This window comes from Aspergillus melleus (assembly GCF_016097325.1).
Source record: "Aspergillus melleus strain CBS 546.65 chromosome Unknown contig9, whole genome shotgun sequence".
Classification (NCBI taxonomy): Eukaryota; Fungi; Ascomycota; class Eurotiomycetes; order Eurotiales; family Aspergillaceae; genus Aspergillus; species Aspergillus melleus.
In genome coordinates this window covers 467,248-487,687 of record NW_025763378.1, presented here as the reverse complement: position 1 = coordinate 487,687, position 20,440 = coordinate 467,248, and the positions used below count along the sequence as shown (strand labels likewise).

Genomic DNA, 20,440 nt, shown 5'->3' with positions numbered 1-20,440 from the left:
TACAGTATAACCCCAAAGACTGCAAATGCCAATTACGCTAGAACATGTGACGGACTATCCTCCAAAGTCCATGATATGTCGAACGATGGTAATGGGATCTATTTCTTGAACCGGGGAATATATTGCGGCTTGCCGAGGATGCCCGTTATACTAGGTACCCTTGAAGTACTCGCACGATAAATCATTCAGGCAAGTCCCTGACGTCGCTCTGGCACTGCATATGGTGACGTCCATTGCAAAACAAACTCATATATCGAGAAGCTCAAAGCCCCCGAGACCTGAACCTTCAATCAGCACATAACATTCCACCAAAACCCAAATCGAAAGGAAACTCACACTCAACCTCACTAACCTCGGCGTCGTCCCTCTCCACAACGCCGAAACTCCCTCCTTCACGACCACCGACCGCAAACAGTCCACCGACCCTGTATACTGCTGACGCGCATCCCCCGCCTGCAACCTCGTCTTGATCGTATCAAACGGCATCGTCACATAAACCGTAACTACGCCAGCTAACGCCCCCGCAACCACCGTGATCATCGACTTGCGCCATCCCTGCTGTGTCCCCTCACCTATCATGACTGCAGTCAATTGATTCAAAATAAAATTATAGCTCGTGAACCGCACCATCGCATTCGCCGACTGCTTCAACGTCACAGGCACAACACCCCTATACAGACCCGGCAGTCCCTCTCGCGACACTATCGACCCGATCCCATGCGCCGTCGAGCGGTAACGTCTCGGTCCCGCCCGGTCATCGATCATCTTCGTTTTGATCGTTTCGCCAGGCGTCACGACTACCACGGCCTCTGCGATGCCGGCGACTAAGCCTGCGCACATGTTGCCTAGGGGTGCCACCTTCCCGTGTGGGTCGGTGGGCATGAGCTTTCGGGCGCTGTCGAAGGCGAAGAACCGGATGGCGGATTTCGAGGCGTTAGAGGCGCAGAATACACCGCTTCCTGTGTATAGGGTGCGGAGGCCATGGTGGCGGATTGTGCTTGTGAGGAGGGAGATTAGGGATTGGCGGGTGCTGCCTGGAATGGGGAGTTGTTGGCGGGTTTTGAGGTATTCGGTGGGATACTGGTGGTTTGGTTAGTCGGGGGTTTGATTTGAAAAGGGATTGGGAAAGGGATTGGGAAAGGAGGGCGGTGCTTACGGTGAGTAGACTCTCTGTGCCTCCGGCTGCTCCACCGGCGAGGATGGATTGCCAGGGTGAGATGCCTTTTTTGTTAGACATGGCGGAGGGTTAGATTGGTTGGTTGAGTCGATGCCCGAGAGGGATGGCAAAAACCAGGTATGACATTGTCCGTCATTTTTATTTTATTATGTATTTCAAGTAAGAGCCCTTTGAAACAGTTCACAGTTGCCCCGTTTGTTTATCCCGATGGAGAGTATTCTGAGTCCTGACGGAGATGGAGAAGCCGCGGAGTCACTCCGCGCTGGAGGAGTCCGGGGAGGCCGCGGGCAGTTGGTCTCGGAGCGCTCCGAACAACACAAGTTCCGGCTTCATCGTCCGGAGAGGATCGGGGATTTGCCACAAATGAGAAAGACCAAAGATCGAGATAGATTGGCCTTCTCCATGCCAAGGCGCGTATCCTATCCGGGGTTGTATTATTTATTCGCGAAGTTGGGTCTGTAAGTTGAGTTGGTTGCCATCGTCCGATTCATAGTGCATCAACACCGCATACAAACACCATGGGCTCGGAAGTATTGCAACTGTTTCCTAACGGTGGATGGGATGTTCACCACCATATTTTTGAGCGTAAGTCCCTCATCCCTGGCATCTAGATTTAAACATCAATTTTTATTCATTTTTTCTCGAATTTATAGCCGTGCGGTTCTCCTACGCCCCCGACCGCCATCTCACGCCTCCCCCAGCAACCATCAAAAACTACCTCGACTTCAAGCAAAAGCTCGGTCTCACCAACTCCGTCCTCACCCATGGCCTCTCCTACGGCGCCGACTGCTCCTCCCTAACCACCTTCACGTCCGACCTCGGCCCCGACACCACTCGAGCCATCGGTGTAATCGACCCTAGCACCGTAACCCCCTTGCAGCTGCAAGCTATGCAGCGGGCAGGCGTCCGCGGTATCCGCGTGAACCTGTACCGCTATGGGGCCATGCACGACGTCGAGGCGCAGAAGACGGCATTACGCGAACACGCGCGGGCTTTGGGCTCCCAATGCGCGGGATGGAGCATGGCGTTCACGCATACCCACCCGGAGTTCTGGAGTGAGTTGACCCCCGTGATTGAGCGCGAGATCGTGCCGACGGGGATCAAGCTGGTTACGGATCATTTCGCGCTGCTGAAGGGCGCGAGTATGTTGTCGGGTGCTGGGGATGGTCCTGCCAGCGATGTGTCGAAGCAGCCAGGATTCGCGGAGATCGTTGACCTAGTGCGGGCCGGGCATCTTTATATTAAAATCAGTGCTCCGTATCGTGTTAGCAAACAGGCGCCGGATTATGCTGATTTGAAGCCCCTGGTGCGCGCGTTCTTCGATGCTAATCCGCGGCAGGTTCTTTGGGGGAGTGATTGGTATGTTTCCCCTGTTTCGTCTCACGTTGGTGTTGAGGAAGTGGGCTAAGATTGTTTAGGCCTCATACGCCGTTGATGAAAGTACGGACTCACGAGGAAGCGATGAAGGAGACGCCGTTCTTGGAGGTGGATGATCTGGCGTGGTTGAAGAGTTTGCGGTCGTGGTTGTCGGCTCGGGAATGGCATATGTTGATGGTGACGAATCCGCAGAGTCTGTATGATTCGGAATAGTTATAGTAAGAATTATGTGGATGCCGTGATGACGTCCCGGCAGAATCAATTTACTTCAAGATTTTATTGAGTACATGAACAACTAGTGGTCACTCTAGGAGTATGCACCTGGTAGGGCAGAGCCACCCCCGTGATCTGCTGCGTAATCTCTTCCCGCGTGGAATTTCTACCCCGGAAAGCCAAGCGTCTTTTCCCCACTGACAGACACTGCGACTGCCACTTGCGCGCATCGTCTCTCTTCTCCACCATCATCCCAGTAGAGTTTTCATCCGCCTGCATCATGCAAGACCTGTCCAGATAATCCACATATTCGATCACAATGACCGACGCGAGGATGTCTTCGGAAGACGGGACCTCGGCCGCTCAGCCGCCGAGGAAAGTTCGTTCTGCGTGTCGCCGATGTCGACAGAAACGGGTCAAGGTGAGTTTTGCCGGACAGTCCAGACTAATGCTGTTTCTGATGGATGCAGTGCGATGGGACGATTCCGGCTTGTGGGAATTGTGCTCGTGCGAAGGTACCCTGTGTGGATGTGCATGGTGGGAATAATGACTTGTCAATCCCGCGGGAGTGAGTGTGGTGCACGAGAATCCATCATCGAAAAGCCAGCTGACAATTTCACAGTTTTGCTGTGCGATGCTGCGCCCGCATCAAATGGCTGGAACAGCAGATCTGTTCTCTCCATCCCGAATTCGATCTGTCGCAGGGTCCTCGGGTAAATGTGGGTTTCATGGAGAGGCTGTCATCGCAAGGCAGTTCCCGTACACTGGAAAATGACGTCCCTGACATCCCGCCTCGCACTGCAGAAGTTCCCGTGGAATCTACAGAAGAAGAGACCGGCAACAAGCGATCTCATACCACGATGGAAGACTTGGAAGGGGAACGGCCGATTTCCGCCAAGGCGCGCTCGGTAGCCATTGATCTTGGAATGCTCTCGCTGCAGTCCGACTCGCGTCAGAAGTATTATCTGGGATCTTCGTCGGGGCTGTTCTTCACAAAACTTGTGGGCTTAGATAGTGAGCTGCTGTCGTCGAACCCGACGGCTCTTACTACAGTGAATTCACGCCGGATAGCGCCTATGCATATCTCGAATGAGATTTACCAGTCGCTTTACACGAGGCTGGACAAGGTGAGAAGAATGCCTGGCGGCCCTGAATGAATTAAACTGACCGCTTGAAGGAACTGCCCTCGCCCGAAGATGCACGCATTTTACTAGAGATCTACTTCCAACACATCCACATTGACCACCCTTTTCTGCACCCGGCATCTCTGGTCTACGCATATAACGCGCTACGGTCATGCGTGCAGCGCGGATACCATGGATCGGTCGATCGGAATGGCTGGATTCATAACGTTGAACCGTTCCCATATAACGGAAAATTTGACATGCTGGCCGACCAAAAGTTCACGCCAATCTCAGTTTTCACCGCAGTGTTCCACGTATTCATGGCCATGTCCCTGGCTGCAACGGTGTTGACGCGAAAGAAAAATTACGACTTCTCTCCCTCACGGCTCCATCGCATGGCAATATCCACAGCGTCTGAGTGCTTCTCAAGCATCTCGACAACCGCGTTACAAGCAATCCTTCTGCTAGCTGTACAGAGCACGATAGAGCCGGCTGGTCTCAGCATTTGGACATTATCGCACTTGGCCATGTCGCATTGTGTCGATCTGGGTCTTCATCGAGAGCCAAGTGATAACTCGGAAATGTCCTCATGCGCTAACACGATTCGAAGATTCATTTTCTACACTGTCTACTCTCTTGACCGGTAAGAATGTTTCAACTCCTAAACTTTCTGCTGCTAACAAGCTCTGTAGATCCATAGCAACGATCCAGGGTCGTCCACTAGGCATACGTGACGAGACATTCGACGTCAGACCGCCAACAAATGCAGACATTCCTGACATGTTGACCGTGTCGGAGAACGAGCTTACAGTGCGCCTTCCGTCACCTCAGCATCTTGCGCTGTCAATTTGCCGCTTCAAATTGCTCCAGCACATCTCAGAGATCAAAATCCTTTTCTATCATCTCCCGACTCAAAGTCGAAGCTTCGTCTGGCCAACAGGCCTGAGCGACATCCAAGCACGGATCAAGTCCGATCTCGACTGCTGGCTAGCAGAGGTCTCGGGCATCCTTCCTACCGCAGACATGGAGGAAGATGAGGTGTTGAAACTGCATTACGAAAAGATGCGCCATGAACAGCTCTACCACTCCACAGTTTCCCTGCTTTTCCAGCCGTCGCAGGTGTTCCCTTCACCGACCCACGATGCGCTTTCCATCTGCTACCACAGTTCGAGCAAGCGTTTACAAATCTACGACATCCTCGGAAGCAGGGAGATGCTATACTACAGCTGGCGTAACATCCATGGAATTTTCTCGTCCGGCGCAACAATTGTCTACTGTGCCTGGGCATCTCGCGGTCTCCAGGGCATGGTGCCTTTCTCTAAATTAATGCGCGACTTGCGAATATGCTCGAATCATCTCAGTATCGGAAGTCAGTGGTGGCCATCGGTACGCGATGGCAAAGAGAGTTTCGAGAAGATGATTGACGTGGTTACCAAACATCTAAGCCACCTCCACGAGCCTTCATCCCTGCCGCCCCGGCAGCGACGACGCGGCTCACCGAAGCCTCAGCTGGATCTTCGAGAAAATGGCGAAACTGAGATGGGGAAAGAAAGTGTGAATGTCTTAGCCCATGATGGCGCAGGAAACGATCGGCAAACCCGGTCCTCCGTTTTCCAGGGCGCGAATGCCGCACTCACGCCGATGAGCGCTCAGCCACTGTTCGACGGCCAGTTCGATTTTTTGTCGTTACCGTTTGATCCGATATTCGATGAACTAGATGTCATGCCCATCGAATCGGCGATGGAAAATTTCATGGCGGAATATCTACACGATGATTGGGGCTGGGATCCGTTTTCTGGGTCGATGGGCACGTCCGATAATCACGCTGCTGGCCCTACTTAGACATATAGGACGATTACGCCTTCTTAACTCATGACAGTGATTCGATTGCTCTAAACCATCCTATCTAAATACCTTCAGGCCGTTCTTATTTTCTAAGTCTCTTGATCGTGGGCCCGATCTCGTCGCCTCTTTCTAAACACTTTCGGGTTTCCTCATCAATTTCGTACCGCTCCTGGCAAAGACGCACGCATTCCTCCACCGTGCTAGTAGGGATGGCCACGACTCCATCTACATCGCCCATGATATAATCGCCCGGCTCGATGACCACCTTCTCATCGATTTCCACATTCTCATAGGTAACAGGCACATTCAGCTCCGACGATCGCGTAAAGGTGTTCGATCCCAGGATACTCAGGCCGCGCGCAAACAAGCCAATGTTCAACGCGCGATGCTCCTCCACGTCCCGGAACCGACCGTCGATGACCACCCCGGCCGCTCCGCATTTCTGCGCCCGAGTGCTCATCAACCCGCCCCAGCATGCACTGATCAGTCCCTTGGGCTGCGAGACGAAGACAACGGCGTCCTTGGGGATGGCGTCGGCGAAATGACACGGGGGGCTGGGTGCGGACTTGTCGGCGGCGGGTACCATGCGCACGGTGTACGCGGGACCGAAGATTTTGGAGGCGGCGCTGGTCGCTGGTCCGGGGCTGTACATCTGCAGGCCGGAGAGGTAGCCGCCGTGAGGGAGTCCGAGTTTGACGAGAGCATCACCGATCTGAAATTTGCTGTCAGATTCTGCCCTCATTCATCGGTTGCGCGCGAAAATTGAAGGAGAGAAAACTCACGTCACAGGATGTGAACTGCCGCAAGGCTTGGATAGCTTTTGTTCGGGCCGCCATTATTGTGGAAGATACGGTCGCAAGGGATGAGCTGAATGGGTCTGACAATCGGCGTGGCGAGAATTCAAAGGTAAGTTGCCAGCTTGCCACAATAGTGCGGAGAAGGTTGAAGCAATCAGGAGATGCATCATCGTAATCAAATCAACGCCAACATTCCGGAGTTGATGCCGCAGGCTCCACCCGGAGCGCTCCAGGCCCCATCTCGGAGCGCTCCAGCTTCTCCGGATTTTCTAACTTGAGATACCCTCGGCTTTGTCGATTTGGCTGTACCGGATTAATTTCTTGGGGGGGAAAGTTAGAAGTCATGTTCTGTTTTGTGTTTTCTCTCTTCTCCTTTCTGTCTCCTATTCATCCTCTGTGTCATCGTTGAGGTTGCAACATGAGGCAGTACAACCTCTCGCAATTGTCGCACGCCGCGGCGGCGATGCGCATGCGCAACCCGTCGCATATCCGACACTTCGCAAGCTACAGCGGAAGCCAGAAAATCCTCGGGGTCGACTATGGCAAGCAACTGGCGAATCTTAACTTGCTGAAACAGCGATCGCGACAACGTCCGTTGACGTTGACCGAAAAACTACTATACAGCCACTTGATCCTGGACGACCAGAACGCAAACACATGGAGTCTCGATGAGATTGAGCGCGGGAAAACCATTCTGGAATTGCGACCGGATCGCATTGCTTGTCACGATGCGACCGCGACCATGGCCCTGCTGCAATTCATCAGCGCGGGACTCCCGCGCGTCATGGCGCCCACGACTGTGCATAGTGACCATCTGATTGTGTCGGAGAAGGGCGCGGAAGAGGATCTCCGGCGCGCGAAAACTGAACACTCCGAGGTCTATGAATTTTTGAGCAGTGCGTCGAGGAAATATGGGATTGGGTTTTGGAAGCCTGGGTCGGGGATTATTCATACGGTGATTTTTGAGAACTATGCGGTGTGAGTTTCCTGTATCCATGTTCGAGACCGGGCGGAAAGCTGACTTTTGATCAATTTTAGACCCGGTGGACTGATTATCGGAACCGACTCGCATACTCCGAACGCAGGTGGACTGGGAATGCTCGGAATCGGAGTCGGTGGTTCAGACGCCGTAGATGCCATGTCCGGGATGCCGTGGGAACTCGTTGCGCCGAATGTCGTTGGAGTCCGATTGACCGGCCAGCTGCAGGGCTGGACCTCGACCAAGGATATCATCTGCAAGCTGGCCGGCATCTTGACCGTCTCCGGTGGCAAGGGCCAAGTGATTGAGTTCTTCGGCCCCGGCACAGAAACGCTGGGAGCGACGGCCATGGCGACGATCTGTAATATGTCTGCGGAGATCGGGTCGACGTCTTGTATCTTCCCGTATTCCGAGTCGATGGCTCGCTACCTGGGCGCCACCAAGCGCGATTATGCAGCTCGAGCGGCGGACGGCGTCAGGGATGTTCTGTTGACTGCTGACGAAGGATCCGAGAACTACTATAATCAAGTCATCGAGATCAATCTCAGCACGCTGGAACCTCATGTAAACGGTCCGTTCACGCCAGATCTGGCGCATCCCATCTCCCAGCTGAAGAAGGCCGCTTCGGAGAAGGACTGGCCCGGCGAGCTGAGCCACGCCATGGTAGGGAGCTGCACGAACAGCTCCTACGAGGACCTGGATAAGACCAGGCAGCTAGTCGCCCAAGCCAAAGCGGCCGGGCTGAACAGATTCAAGGTCCCATTCCTGCTCAGTCCCGGAAGTGAGCAGATCCGCGCGACGGCAGAAGCAGAAGGGATTCTTGAGGAGCTGCGCGAGGCCGGAGCCACCGTTCTCAGTAGTTCCTGCGGTCCTTGCGTAGGGTCGTGGGATCGCAAGGATGTGGACGTCAAGGGGAAGGAAAAGAACTCGGTGATCTCCAGCTTCAACCGCAACTTCGTGGGCCGACACGACAGCAACCCGGCGACTCATTCGTTCGTGACGTCGCCTGAATTGGTGACGGCCTTTGCCTACTCCGGTCGTTTAGACTTCAATCCTCTGACCGACAGCATCCCAGCTGCGGATTCGCAGCCCTTCCAATTCTCAACCCCAACGAGCCACGAGCTTCCGGTCAGCTATGAATCCGGCCTCGACACATTCCAGGAGCCTCCGTCAGATGGATCCTCGCTCTCTGTCGCCGTCAACCCCCAATCCGATCGCCTTCAGCTGCTGACTCCGTTCCCCGCCTGGGAGCCCGCCTGCGCCAACAACATGGAGCTCCTAATCAAGGTGTCCGGGAAATGCACCACCGATCACATCTCCCCGGCAGGGCCATGGTACAAGTATCGCGGTCACCTTGAAAACATCAGTAACAACATGCTCACGACCGCCACCAATGCCTTCCTCCCACCGGGGCCCCAAATGCTCGGCCACACGCGCAACCCGGTAACGTCGACCAACGACCTGCAAGTCGTCCCAGATGTCGCCCGGGATTTACAATCCCGCGGCATTCGCTGGTGCATCGTCGGCGACCACAACTATGGTGAGGGCAGCTCGCGCGAACACGCCGCCCTAGAACCGCGATTCCTCGGCGGCGTGGCCGTCATTGCACGTTCGTTTGCGCGCATCCACGAAACGAACCTTAAGAAGCAGGGCATGCTGCCGCTTACATTCCAGGACGCTGCGGACTACGAGCGCATCATGGATGGGGATCGGATTACTCTAGTGGGTGTTGAGGAGGGGGAGCTGCAGCCTGGCAAATCCGTTACTATGAGGGTTACTCCGAGGACGGGGGCCGTGTGGGAGACCCAGTTGAATCACAGCTACCATGCGGGTCAGATCAAGTGGCTTCGTGCGGGGAGTGCCTTGAACCATATTAAGGCTAAGTTTGGGAATAACTGAGCCGCGTTGTAACTTGTGGGAGTTGGGAGGCGCTATGTAGCTATCTGTCTACTTCGGCCATGTTCCGGTCCGGTTTATCCTGTCTTATGATGTATGTAGAGCTAGAACTTGATTGTAGATATCGTTGAATACTCGTCCGGTGTCTGTATCTGGTAAACGTAAGTAGATCCTTCGCTTAACCTTAGTCTTAGCCACCGACTAACTGATAGGAGTGCTGCATTTGCCGAGTAAAAGAACAGAAGAGAGGCAAAAGGACTAGAACCGTCGAATCAGAAACCCTATAATGGACCGTGGTCAGCCTCCACAATGGACCCAGCGGAGCACTCCGCGTTTCTGGCTACTTGCCCTCCCCCAACTCCCGGAAGGCTCCTCACCCCGGATCGGCGGTCTTGGGGGGCTTGCTTGTGTTGCATGACTGACACGCCTGACAGGCTCGTCCGGGGTAGTCCTGGTCTTGGCTTTTTGTCCGGTGTGGTTCAATACGTCGTGGCGCGGGGATTGATTGATATAAACATGGAGAGGTGAACTGCTGTCGCAGAGGGAAGGTCAGGAAGATTCTTACGTTGTTTGCGAGTGAACCTTTCTCAGATCCTCCCTCTTCTTCGGACTTTTGAGCCTTCTCAAGTGAAGTGGATTCGACACGGCTATAATCCCCCATCCCAAGTCAAACATTCCCCACTTCCCCTGCACCGAGAGAAAATGGGAGCCGGTGGAGGAGGCTGGTCCAATGAGGCTATTAAACGAGTCCCGCCTCAAGCTCGCGGCGTGTACATCTGGCTCGCCATCATCTGGGCCTCGTACTGCGGTGGTCTTCATGGCTTTAACACGGCGAATATCTCGGGCACGATGAGTCTGAAGCCATTTGTCAGGGACTTTGGGTGGACGGAGTTGCCGAAAGCTACGGTGTCGGACTATTCGGGATGGGTGGTTTCGTCGATGTTGTTGGTAGGTGTTCTTTTCCTTTGTTTTCTGCAGTATTCGACTTCTGAGGATCATACGCTAAGTGTTGTAGGGTCAAACGGCAGGTGTCCTTCTTTGCGGACCTATTGGGGAGCGTCGGGGTCGGAAACCCGTCATCATGGGCTCCGCTGTCCTCTACACCATCGGGGCCATCCTGATGGCCGCCAATTTTGGCTCGCTTGCCGAGCTGCTCGTGGGTCGCGTCCTGTCCGGTCTGGGCTCTGGCTTCGGCATGGTCGTAGGCCCTATCTATATCTCCGAGGTAGCGCCCACTGAGATGCGAGGCATGATGACGACGTTCTATAACATCAACATCATGGCCGGCGTGGCGGGCAGCTACTGGATCAACTACGCCTCACTGGAAGTTATCCCCGCCACGTCCAGCTGGCAATGGCGTGCCACGCTCGTCCTACAGCTCATCCCCGCACTCGCCCTCTTTCTCGGATTCCCCTTCTTCCCAGAATCCCCTCGATACCTGATGCTCCGGGGCCAGGCACAAGCGTCACACGACAGCCTCTCACGCCTCCGCGGCCTGGACACCAGCAACGAGTACTTCGCGCGGGAATTCAACGAGCTGCAAGCCCGCATGTCCGCGCACGCCGAGTCGCAAAGCGCCCTCCAGGCCTTCAAATCACTACTCGGGTCCTGCATCACCGACCCCCCGACGCGCAAACTCCTCCTCTTCGTCGTCATCATCCAGACCTTCTTCATCATGTCCGGCGGCAACTCCATCACCTACTACGCCCCCACCATCCTCAAATCCATCGGTCTCGACTCCACCCAAATCCTCCTCTTCAGCGCCGTCTACGGCCTCGTCAAGCTCGTCAGCGTCCTCCTCTACGCCTTCATCCTGACCGACCGCTTCGGCCGCCGTCCTCTCCTCCTCATCGGCTCCACCCTCAACGTCATCTGTCTCTGCTACCTGTCCGTGTACCTCGGCGTCGCAGACCTTTCCGCCAAAGACGCCTCCCCGTCCCCAGCAGCGTGGGTCGCCATCGTCGCTATCTGCATCTTCGCCATCGGCTACGGCATCGGTTGGGCACCTGCGTTCTCGCTCACCGCGTCGGAGATCTGTCCGACGCCGATCCGCGGCACGGTGGTGACGCTGGCGTTCGTGTATCAGAACTTGCTGAACTTTGGCATCACGCGCGGATTCCCGAATATGACGGTTGATATGCAGGCGTGGGGTCCGTTTGCGCTGTTCACGGCGTTCACGGCCCTAGCGACCGTGTGGGTTTTCTTGGCGTTTCCGGAGTGTAAAGGGCGGAGTATGGAGAGTGCGGATAAGCTGTTTTCGTTACCGTGGTGGAGGATTGGGTTTGTGAAGGTTGGGGAGGATGAGGATGGGGTTCGGGGGAGGGAAAATAAGGGGGATGTTGAGGAGGGGATGGAGGTGGAAGAGAAGAGGAGCGAGAGTGAGCATTGGGAGGAGGTGGAGGGGAGTAAGAGGGGTTAAATTGTTAAGAAAGGGGTATGATTAGAGGTGGTAGGAGGTATATATTGTTGTTGATACTAGGGAATGTTGTTCCATTGGTATACTTGGTTACTACTATACTGTAGTACTGGTTGTTGTAGGCGATGGATGTATAGTTCCATTCCTTGGGCCAAACTTCCATCTTTCGTGCCACCTCTAAGGCTCTCTAGGTACCTACATACAACTTACTACATATCAAGTATAATGTGAGGACCCGTGAAAGTCACGCCGAAAATGACGTTCCACTCGTAACTCACTCAGCGGCGAGCCGCCGCTTTAATGTTCCCACCACGTGCCTCGCACCAGAGCTTATCCTGACTCCTGCTACCCTCCCTCTTAACCCCTTGTCACACCCGATCAAATTATTTGCCGTCACCAAAACAGTTATCTCCTCTGTACATCTTTGCTAAAAGTCTGCGCGGCCACGACTACGATTATACATATTTCATTTCGCCATGGGCTTCCATCATGCTGACACTCTCGAGGAACATAACTGGGTTGGTGGAGGACTCGACGCTTATATCTACCATGTCACTCCAACTATTGTGGTAAAAACCGTTCGTCGCGACCGAACCCCTGAAGAAAAGGCAGCGGAGCATCCTTTCCTCAACGAGATCGCGTTTTACAAACGCCTTAATGAGCGCCAGGATCGATGTTCGAATATTGTCGAATGCTTTCTCATACTCCCAGACTATCTTTTCCTATCATATTGCCCGCGTAGGGCAATTGCCCCTCGCTTCTACGAACGCCAGGAGCGAGAGACAGGGACGAATGGGTTTCATGGGCGTCTGATCAGGGTCAAGGAATACGAGGATCCTGCCCTGATCGCTCGGTGGATACAACAAATCACGTCGGCCCTTGAGTATGTGGAGAAAATGGGATTCTGTCACAATGATCTGCATGCAAGCAACTGTCTTCTTGACGGTGATTTCAACTTGAAGCTGGCTGATTTTGGTCGGGCCACCACGATTGGACAACCGCTTGAAGGTACCTTGCCTCCGCGGGCTAAACCAATACTTGCTGGACCATTGAAAGGCACATACGGTCTATGTTCCGCCAGAACGGAACAGTTTGCAGTTGGGACACTTCTATACTTCATGGTATATGGCCATGAACCCTATGACGACGTTGTCTTAAGCGCCGCGGAATGGGATCGTCGATTTGGGGAAATGGAGTTTCCTGAACTTAACCGCCATGCAGTTTTTGATGGTCTCATTGCTGCTTGTTGGCATAATGTTTATCCTACAATGGCCTTGCTAGCGTACGACTTTAAGCGCAAAACAAAGGATATGGTCTTGAATGCAGAGTACATCTTCATTGACTCTGCAAAGGAGACAAAGACCTGCGAAGCATTGGTTCGCAGAGGCTTGCTGGGACCTGAGTTGGCTCTCCGCTTTCAGCCGGCCTGGCGAAGACTTCTACATGCTATTGTGAAGAGAAGCATGTTTATCTGGCAGTGCTTTCTACGAAGATTCTGGACCTGAACTACTTGATCGGTTGGGGCTTGTACCATCTGGATAGCTGAGGTGCTTCAACTAGTGTGCATATTAAGCTAGTTTTCCGGTGGAGAATGGGCGCATTTCCGGCACTTGGGTAATCACAGGGCCCTCTTGTCAATCACAGGCAGATAAAATCGTCAGAGGGGATAGGAATTGGACAGAGACAGAGACTGGGGAGACCCGAAAGGACATCCGACATCGGATACCGTATATCGATTGCTTTTACGATGCCAGACTACCATCGCTATACGAGGAGGACGGTCGAGCGGAGACCAGGGGCTGCCTGAGTCCATGGTGTCAAGAGATCTCCACCAGGAGGGTAATGAACAGGTCCGAGCCAACAACGCAGCTGCGAATTTCCAGGATCGGGGTCAGACGACAGGTTGGCGACTCCAAAATCCAAAGAGGGAATGATGGGGAATGGCAGGGCGAGCGCCTTCTTAAAAAAAGGCGAATCGTCGAATAACGCGGCATCCTTCGCAGGAGGCAGTGCGCACCGGGCGGGAAGGACGGAGGGAGGGAAAGAGAAGGGAAGTGCGTCGTCCTTGGAGGGAAACAGGTCGGGGGTATATAGATCAGCCGGGGAAGTTGAAGCGGCAAGGGAGCGATGGAAAAGCGGCAAGAGAAGGGCGCTATCCCCAGAAGGGTAGACCATACCGCAACGCAGAAGGCGGTTCAATGAGACCTGTTTCCCCTGCTAATTGTGTCGTTTGTACACAGGCGGAACTTAATTTGCATGTTCACAGGTACTCGCTTTACAGAAATACTTACTGAGAACATCATAATCATCCTCTACAGGGGCTAGCCACCGACAATTACTCGGGAGAATGAGGAGAGAGGCAATTGCGAACAGGAATAGGGGAAGGGAAAACAAGTCAGTCTAAGAAACTGACTAACTAGATCTATATGGGGAGCAAAAAGAAAAGGCAAAAAAGAAACGTCCCCGGTCAGGATTGAACTGACAACCTCTCGATTAACAGTCGAACGCGCTAACCGATTGCGCCACGGAGACGTGTTGTTGAAAAACCGGGCTAGGAACTAGACCTAAGACCCACAGCCATCCTTAGGCTATCTTCAAGCAGGCCGCATTGAGAGAGAGAAAGCGAGAGTGTTGCAAATGCAATTGAGCTTCCTAATTTACCTCCTTTTAGGTTATTATTTACTTATCTACATTTGGCGGGCTTCATCCTGTTGGTAATTATCTGTCGTTTACATCATTCCTGTGATTTTTCATATTTCATTTCTTTCCCATCGACTCCAATATCATCCTACGGGTCCCCATCTTCTTCCTGCCGTTTGGACACTGATGCAATTATATATATACAGTCCGAATACAACACAATCCCTCTTCAATCCCCATAACCAAAAAAAAAAACCCACTTATACAGCCAGCATACCGGTAAACTGCCCAGCTCCCTCAAGCGGACAAACCCAAGCAATCCGATTCTCCGTGTAAATCTCCACCTGCGGTTTGCGCTGATTCAGAATCTCCACGTCATCCAGGATTCCCGCCCGCAGGATGGTGATGTCCTCGGGTTCTCCCGTATCCTTCACCTTGTGCCCGTATAGTGGAGTTCCTGGAATAGTGGTCAACCATCTGTCGGCGTTGCAGGCTTTGGTCGTAACCCAAAAAGGGTGAACGGCAGTACATACCGCAATTCGAGCAGAAATAGTTCTTGATGTGGTTGCCGCTGTCGGCTGTTTTGGCTACTTCCTTCGGCGTCCCGATGACCGTTAGATCGGCAGTCTTGACCACGAAGCTGTATGTGTACAGCGTTCCGGTGAGCTTGCGACAGCCGGTACAGTGGCAGAGGGCCTGGTGCGATGCTGTCAGACAAAATTATCATGGGGTCTAGAGGAGGATATAGTTACTTACAGATGTGAGAAGCCCGTTGCACTCGACTCGGACTTGTCCGCAAAAACAGCTACCGGAGACCATTTTGAGAATTTCAAATGGACTATGTTTAAGGAGGTTATTCTTTTGCTCGCAGCGGTCTTCGAAATTGAAATGTTCGGCGAATGCCCAATCTGGCAGCTTTTTAAACGGGCCGAGCGACTCGGGCCGTAGTTAACTATGTTGAACACGAGCTTACCAAGCTGACCCCAACGGCTCAACGTATTACGTTGAGGCCAGGCGCCCCAGGTGATTGAAGATTATAAATAATAAGATAATAGAACACGAGTGAGTTTTGCTTAATTGAGTTGTGGGAAAGAACGGAAATCCCCTGTTGAATCGGTGCGGTTTCGGGCGGTGCCTGTACAGATTTCGGGTTCAGGTTGAACCTGCAACCGCAGCGGACCAAAATATCAGCAAAGTAGCTATTTTATTTAAATGCAGAACCTTTTGAGAAAATAAAACTCAAATATACAGAAATTTGTTCTAATAAGTTATATGACAATAGTTGGCTGCGGTTCCCTATACGGTTCCTAGAGGTTACCGGTAGGGGTTCAACCCGCAATAGGAAGGGGTTCAACCCGGCCCGCAGAGGTTTGGTGCGGGTTCAGTTGCAAATCTGCGGGTTTGCGGTCCCGATTGCGAAGGGTTCAACCCGGACCGACATTGCGGATAATTCACCGGGCGGTTGCACTGCCAGATACCTGATAACTGGAGCGACAAGGACCACGACTGAGTAGGTCAGCGATGGTTGAGTGTATTGACCCGACCTCTATATTCAGATAGGCACAATAGGCTGGACTACTGTTATAGTTCCAACCCGAGGATGGTTGCGAAGCAGTCATCTCACCGTAGAATCTGAAGCATTGCTCACTATTGCATAGCACGTGTGCGCATGTCTCTATAAAAATGACTACCACATCGGGGCTCTCTTTCTAGTAGAAATCAACTATAACATCTGCGCTGAAGATAAAAATACATGTTTGAACAAAAGAAAATCAAATAGGAAAATTCTAGAAAAAATAATACATCGGACCAGTCCGAAAGGGAAAACCCAACTCCACATATAATCGGATACAGGCCACCTCTGCTAAACTAGAGAAAACCAGAAGAAAAACAAAAGCCGACTACCAGACCTTCCAATTCACGCCCTGCCGCATGTTGCAAACGTGGCGCTTTTGTCTCGCGTAGTTTTTATCAGTAGAATCCAAAATCCCCCTGGCTTCCAGGTTATCCAACAACGAGACCACATAATCCTGAGAGTTCCAAACGGGAATGTCATTGTTGAGGGGTACTTTCCGAGCAATTTCGCGGATCGTGTTGAGGAGGTTGACATTGACTTCGCAAAGGTAAGCCAGGTCCACTAATCCTGGCACTTTATGAAACACGACCTTTTCTGACTCGTACCGTTGAGCCCCCAGAGGGCCCTTGACCTGGAGGAAGTTGTCGCCCGGTTGAGGGTTGTCGGAGTCGTCGAGGAGTAGGCCCCAGTGCTTGTAATATTCACCGACATTGGTGGCAATGACCATGAGTGTAACACTCGAGGATGAGGATGAGGGGGAGGACATTTTGGTTTTTGATGAAGGATGAATTTGATCGAGTTCGCTAGACAGGTATAGGCGCTTCGAAATGAGAACTTCAATGATACCGCACATCAGTCTTTGATTCTTATAACCAGAGACGCAAAAAGGCGATTCGAAAAGGATTCGAACGCTATATTTATACTAACAATACCCCGAAGACAAATGATTTCCGAACAAAGATGACCCGGTCACGTATATATCCGGTTCATGGGTTATTTCTTTATAGAACTTTGGAACAAAGAACCAGGAACAATGCGACGGGGCTTAGGACATTGATTTGATTGGGCCATCTAATATCGTACTTGACGAGGTTCGACGATCAAATCAGCCAGGTCTCTTTGCGGTGCAGTTATCGACTATAGCATAATGACCATGATCTCAAGTTGGTCGTATTTTACTACTAGTCTCACAGATCGTGTAATAGACGATTCTAAATCCAAAGTGACACCAAAGCAGCCCGTAGGAGAAAGCAACCTAGTTACACTCGGCGCTGACCCTGATAAAGTAGGGCTGATCTAACCCAATCAGTGCACATTGCCTTGTCGCCTTAATGCCTGAACACAACTGCATGTCAAAAACATGCCGGAGATTCGAAGTTTCCGTAGAAAGAGGTTGTTTAATTATATGAGTGGAGCAATAATATCATCGCGTCGGTGGAGCCCGACACGGTTATTATTAAACACAGATCCGGGAAATACCCACCTTTGGACAGCTCATGTTTGATAGATCTACGCTGGTATAGGTCCATTCTATGCGGTAGAGATGATCAGGATCTTGATGGCGAGGGTAAACCTGTTAAAGTATTGCATCTCGATTGATGGGATTGCTGTAGGTAGAACAGTTCCCTTCAGGCTTATTTTTTCTAGCCATGGTATGCCACCGCCCCTGTTTCACACGGCTAATGTTGTTTACATCACGGCCCACCGATCTTGACTCGCGCTGATCTCAGTGTGGTAAAGTCGCTCAAGGGGGATGAAGATCGTCGTCTATAGATCGCCGCTGCGGGTGGATGGAGCGATTATTGGATATCCAGTCCGGCAGCCCCGTAGCTGTGGGGGGTTGTACCAGCTTCTGACGAACCTACCCAAAGTTGTTTAAACGTTGTTTACATTTAGCCCCTCGCCTATATTCCCCTAGTAGGTGAGTGTTATTAACTTCCTCCTTTCCCACATGGCTGTTGAAAAATTTACACAACACCACCTCATACGGCCAGATGCATGGGTTAAGACCGTCGCCATCGGGTGCCCTACACCTGGGAATCGCGCTATTAGCGATCGGCGCAAATGCTACACCCCTAACGAAGCGCGGCGTCGATAACTGGAATGACGTATGCCTCTCACCGTTGTTTTAGGATGAAGCGCGAGACTGACTAGCCAGATCACTCCCTCTTCCGACCTGACATGGACGTCATGTTTCGATGATTTTCTCTGCGCAAAGCTCCAGGTACCTCTCGACTACGAAAACCCTGATACAGGTACCGCATCGCTGGCGTTTATCAAGCTCCCTGCCGAGCATGACCCCGACTCAGCGCAGAGCTTAGTCTTAAACAACGGTTCGTGCGCCAGCTTGTCTGTCCGAAAATCGCTAACCACCCATGAACAGGTGGCCCCGGCGCCTCGGGCATTAATTTCGTGACTTCATACCCCTCGGAGCTTCGCCAGGCATTCGGATCCCAGTATAACCTTGTCTCGTTTGACCCGCGTGGTGTCAATAACAGCGACCTCGTTGTGGACTGCTATCGTGGTGACACCGCAGCTCGAAAAGATTTCACTACTAGCTTCTATAGCGAAGTTGCAGATGCATCTCCTGCCGCACCATCGATGCATTTCTCAGCGATTCAGTCCTACGGAAAATGGTGCAGCGATACCCTTAAGCAAAACACAACTGCAAAATACATCAGCACACCGGCTGTCGCGCGGGACTTGTTGACATTTGCGAAAGCGGAAAGCAAAGCGGCAGGAAAGTCGGAATCGGACGCCAAACTATGGTTTTACGCAATGAGCTACGGGACTGTCATCGGATCGACTTATGCGTCGCTATTTCCGGAAAACGTGGGCCGGTTGATCCTGGATGGTGTCATGGATGGCGAGGACTACTACAACGGCCAGTGGAAATCGCATACCGAAGACTCGGATAAAGCGATTCTCACATTCCCGAAATTCTGCCATCAAGCTGGAGCAGAAACGTGCGCTTTCTGGGGCCCTTCCACGCAGAATATCACCGATCGAATGGATAACCTCTTGACGAATCTCAAGTCGACGTCGTCTAATGAGACTACCTCTGGGGCCACGTACTCTGAGCTCGTCTTCGCAATGACTCTTTCTTCCTATGGACCCTTGCAGATGTTCCCCATGCTTGCACAAGGCCTCGCCGCATTGGAAAAAGGTGACGGCAGCGCAATCGCGTCCATGGGTAGCTGGCTATCCGCACAGTCGTCTAATGACGCACGGGCTCTCATTTCGTGTGTCGATACCTATGGTCTCGCCACTCTAGCCAATCTGGACTCCTTGAACGACTATGTGTCTTATCTCACTGGAACCAGCAAGTATCTCGGCTCGGCTATGGCGGAAATCGCGCCTCGAGCCTTATGCAGTGCAATCGAGATGGACCTTCCTACTGGGTCGAGCTTCCACGGTATGCAATACCCGTTACATTATACTCAGCGCGAGATTCTAATCGGAACAGGCTCTCTACCCCCATCTAGTAAGAACACAGCATTCCCTATCCTATTCGCAAGTAACACCATCGATCCCGTGGCTCCGTTAGCAGGGTAAGTACAATGCCCACCACCCCAAAAGTAATACAAAGTTAATATAAAACAGGGCCAAGAAAATGTCCCAAGCTTTCGCCGGCTCTGTGCTTTTGACGCAGAACAACGTCGGGGTAAGTTGATGGATTAACAGGCTTTCCATAGGACAAGCTAACATGATAAATTAGCACACGGCCATTACCGCCGCATCTGACTGTTACCTTCAAAACATCAAGGACTACCTGGGAGGAACCGTCCCTAAAGAGGATGTGACGTGTGATTGGGATCGGGTGCCGTTCCAAGACCCAATATTCATTTCTCCTATGTGAGGAAACTTGTTAAGAGGGATTAATCTTCTCAGGATGGGTATGAAGGCTGTCATGAATCGGCTAAAGAAACCAATGTATAGAGTTCTTGGGAGCTCTATTAGATCTGTGGCTTTCCGTTGGTCTATGCGTATAATGGCCATCTCTTCTAAAAGGATGTACTGTGCTTATGATAGGTATACAACTCTGAAGACGACCATACCAAAGCGTATCTAATGAAGTGTAGTTACCTAACGTGCACCTATAGAGAATCTTGGAAATGAACACTGAATTCTCGCCCAAATTGTTTCATATGGAAGTTACACGTAAAAGTCGATCAATAAAAAAACCGAAGGGGGCCTGAAGAAAAACATCACGTATAGTTGCTTTGCTTAAATGATATGGTGTAGACACTTCCAAGTTCGACTCGAAAAGGAGGGAGGATGTGCTGCTTGTTCTCCACAGTGTCTTTGGCTTGTTAGTGCAAACAGCTGGTAATTATATTAGCTGTTTGCCAACATAGGCGAGTGGTTTGAAAGCGGTAGACTCGGCAAGCCATGCCACA

At 52.1% G+C, this 20,440-nt stretch overlaps 10 protein-coding genes and 1 non-coding gene across 11 annotated transcripts; 6 read left to right on the top strand and 5 right to left on the bottom strand.

The window, feature by feature from the left end:
- Positions 1–185: 185 nt before the first annotated feature.
- Positions 186–1,237, bottom strand: LDX57_012862 (uncharacterized protein; the record flags this gene model as incomplete). The annotated part of the gene is made up of 3 exons (XM_046094611.1): positions 186–278; positions 337–1,080; positions 1,157–1,237. 3 exons carry the CDS (start codon positions 1,235–1,237, stop codon positions 186–188), a joined length of 918 nt encoding a protein of 305 aa, XP_045950590.1.
- A 221-nt stretch (positions 1,238–1,458) lies between these two features.
- On the top strand, positions 1,459–2,745 carry LDX57_012861 (uncharacterized protein). Its single transcript, XM_046094610.1, has 2 exons — positions 1,459–1,762; positions 1,831–2,745. The coding sequence occupies exons 1-2, from the start codon at positions 1,696–1,698 to the stop codon at positions 2,583–2,585; spliced, it is 822 nt and encodes a 273-aa protein (XP_045950589.1). The 5' UTR covers positions 1,459–1,695; the 3' UTR covers positions 2,586–2,745.
- Positions 2,746–3,086: 341 nt separating this feature from the next.
- On the top strand, positions 3,087–5,733 carry LDX57_012860 (uncharacterized protein; the record flags this gene model as incomplete). The annotated part of the gene is made up of 5 exons (XM_046094609.1): positions 3,087–3,188; positions 3,238–3,335; positions 3,390–3,894; positions 3,945–4,534; positions 4,584–5,733. The coding sequence occupies 5 exons, from the start codon at positions 3,087–3,089 to the stop codon at positions 5,731–5,733; spliced, it is 2,445 nt and encodes an 814-aa protein (XP_045950588.1).
- Positions 5,734–5,818: 85 nt separating this feature from the next.
- Positions 5,819–6,572, bottom strand: LDX57_012859 (RraA family protein; the record flags this gene model as incomplete). The annotated part of the gene is made up of 2 exons (XM_046094608.1): positions 5,819–6,448; positions 6,519–6,572. The coding sequence occupies 2 exons, from the start codon at positions 6,570–6,572 to the stop codon at positions 5,819–5,821; spliced, it is 684 nt and encodes a 227-aa protein (XP_045950587.1).
- A 379-nt stretch (positions 6,573–6,951) lies between these two features.
- Positions 6,952–9,411, top strand: LDX57_012858 (uncharacterized protein; the record flags this gene model as incomplete). The annotated part of the gene is made up of 2 exons (XM_046094607.1): positions 6,952–7,511; positions 7,572–9,411. The coding sequence occupies 2 exons, from the start codon at positions 6,952–6,954 to the stop codon at positions 9,409–9,411; spliced, it is 2,400 nt and encodes a 799-aa protein (XP_045950586.1).
- A 699-nt stretch (positions 9,412–10,110) lies between these two features.
- On the top strand, positions 10,111–11,827 carry LDX57_012857 (sugar porter family MFS transporter; the record flags this gene model as incomplete). The annotated part of the gene is made up of 2 exons (XM_046094606.1): positions 10,111–10,356; positions 10,424–11,827. 2 exons carry the CDS (start codon positions 10,111–10,113, stop codon positions 11,825–11,827), a joined length of 1,650 nt encoding a protein of 549 aa, XP_045950585.1.
- A 376-nt stretch (positions 11,828–12,203) lies between these two features.
- Positions 12,204–13,329, top strand: ABL1 (Tyrosine-protein kinase abl1; the record flags this gene model as incomplete). Its single annotated transcript, XM_046094605.1, has 1 exon — positions 12,204–13,329. Exon 1 carries the CDS (start codon positions 12,301–12,303, stop codon positions 13,327–13,329), a length of 1,029 nt encoding a protein of 342 aa, XP_045950584.1. The 5' UTR covers positions 12,204–12,300.
- A 953-nt stretch (positions 13,330–14,282) lies between these two features.
- On the bottom strand, positions 14,283–14,356 carry LDX57_012855. Its single transcript has one exon. It is a non-coding gene; the product is annotated as a tRNA-Asn (tRNA).
- A 483-nt stretch (positions 14,357–14,839) lies between these two features.
- On the bottom strand, positions 14,840–15,283 carry LDX57_012854 (GFA family protein; the record flags this gene model as incomplete). The annotated part of the gene is made up of 2 exons (XM_046094604.1): positions 14,840–15,160; positions 15,221–15,283. 2 exons carry the CDS (start codon positions 15,281–15,283, stop codon positions 14,840–14,842), a joined length of 384 nt encoding a protein of 127 aa, XP_045950583.1.
- A 1,082-nt stretch (positions 15,284–16,365) lies between these two features.
- On the bottom strand, positions 16,366–16,806 carry LDX57_012853 (uncharacterized protein; the record flags this gene model as incomplete). Its single annotated transcript, XM_046094603.1, has 1 exon — positions 16,366–16,806. The coding sequence occupies one exon, from the start codon at positions 16,804–16,806 to the stop codon at positions 16,366–16,368; it is 441 nt and encodes a 146-aa protein (XP_045950582.1).
- A 1,228-nt stretch (positions 16,807–18,034) lies between these two features.
- Positions 18,035–19,899, top strand: LDX57_012852 (alpha/beta hydrolase; the record flags this gene model as incomplete). Its single annotated transcript, XM_046094602.1, has 6 exons — positions 18,035–18,148; positions 18,199–18,373; positions 18,424–19,455; positions 19,507–19,591; positions 19,644–19,704; positions 19,759–19,899. The coding sequence occupies 6 exons, from the start codon at positions 18,035–18,037 to the stop codon at positions 19,897–19,899; spliced, it is 1,608 nt and encodes a 535-aa protein (XP_045950581.1).
- Positions 19,900–20,440: the final 541 nt, after the last annotated feature.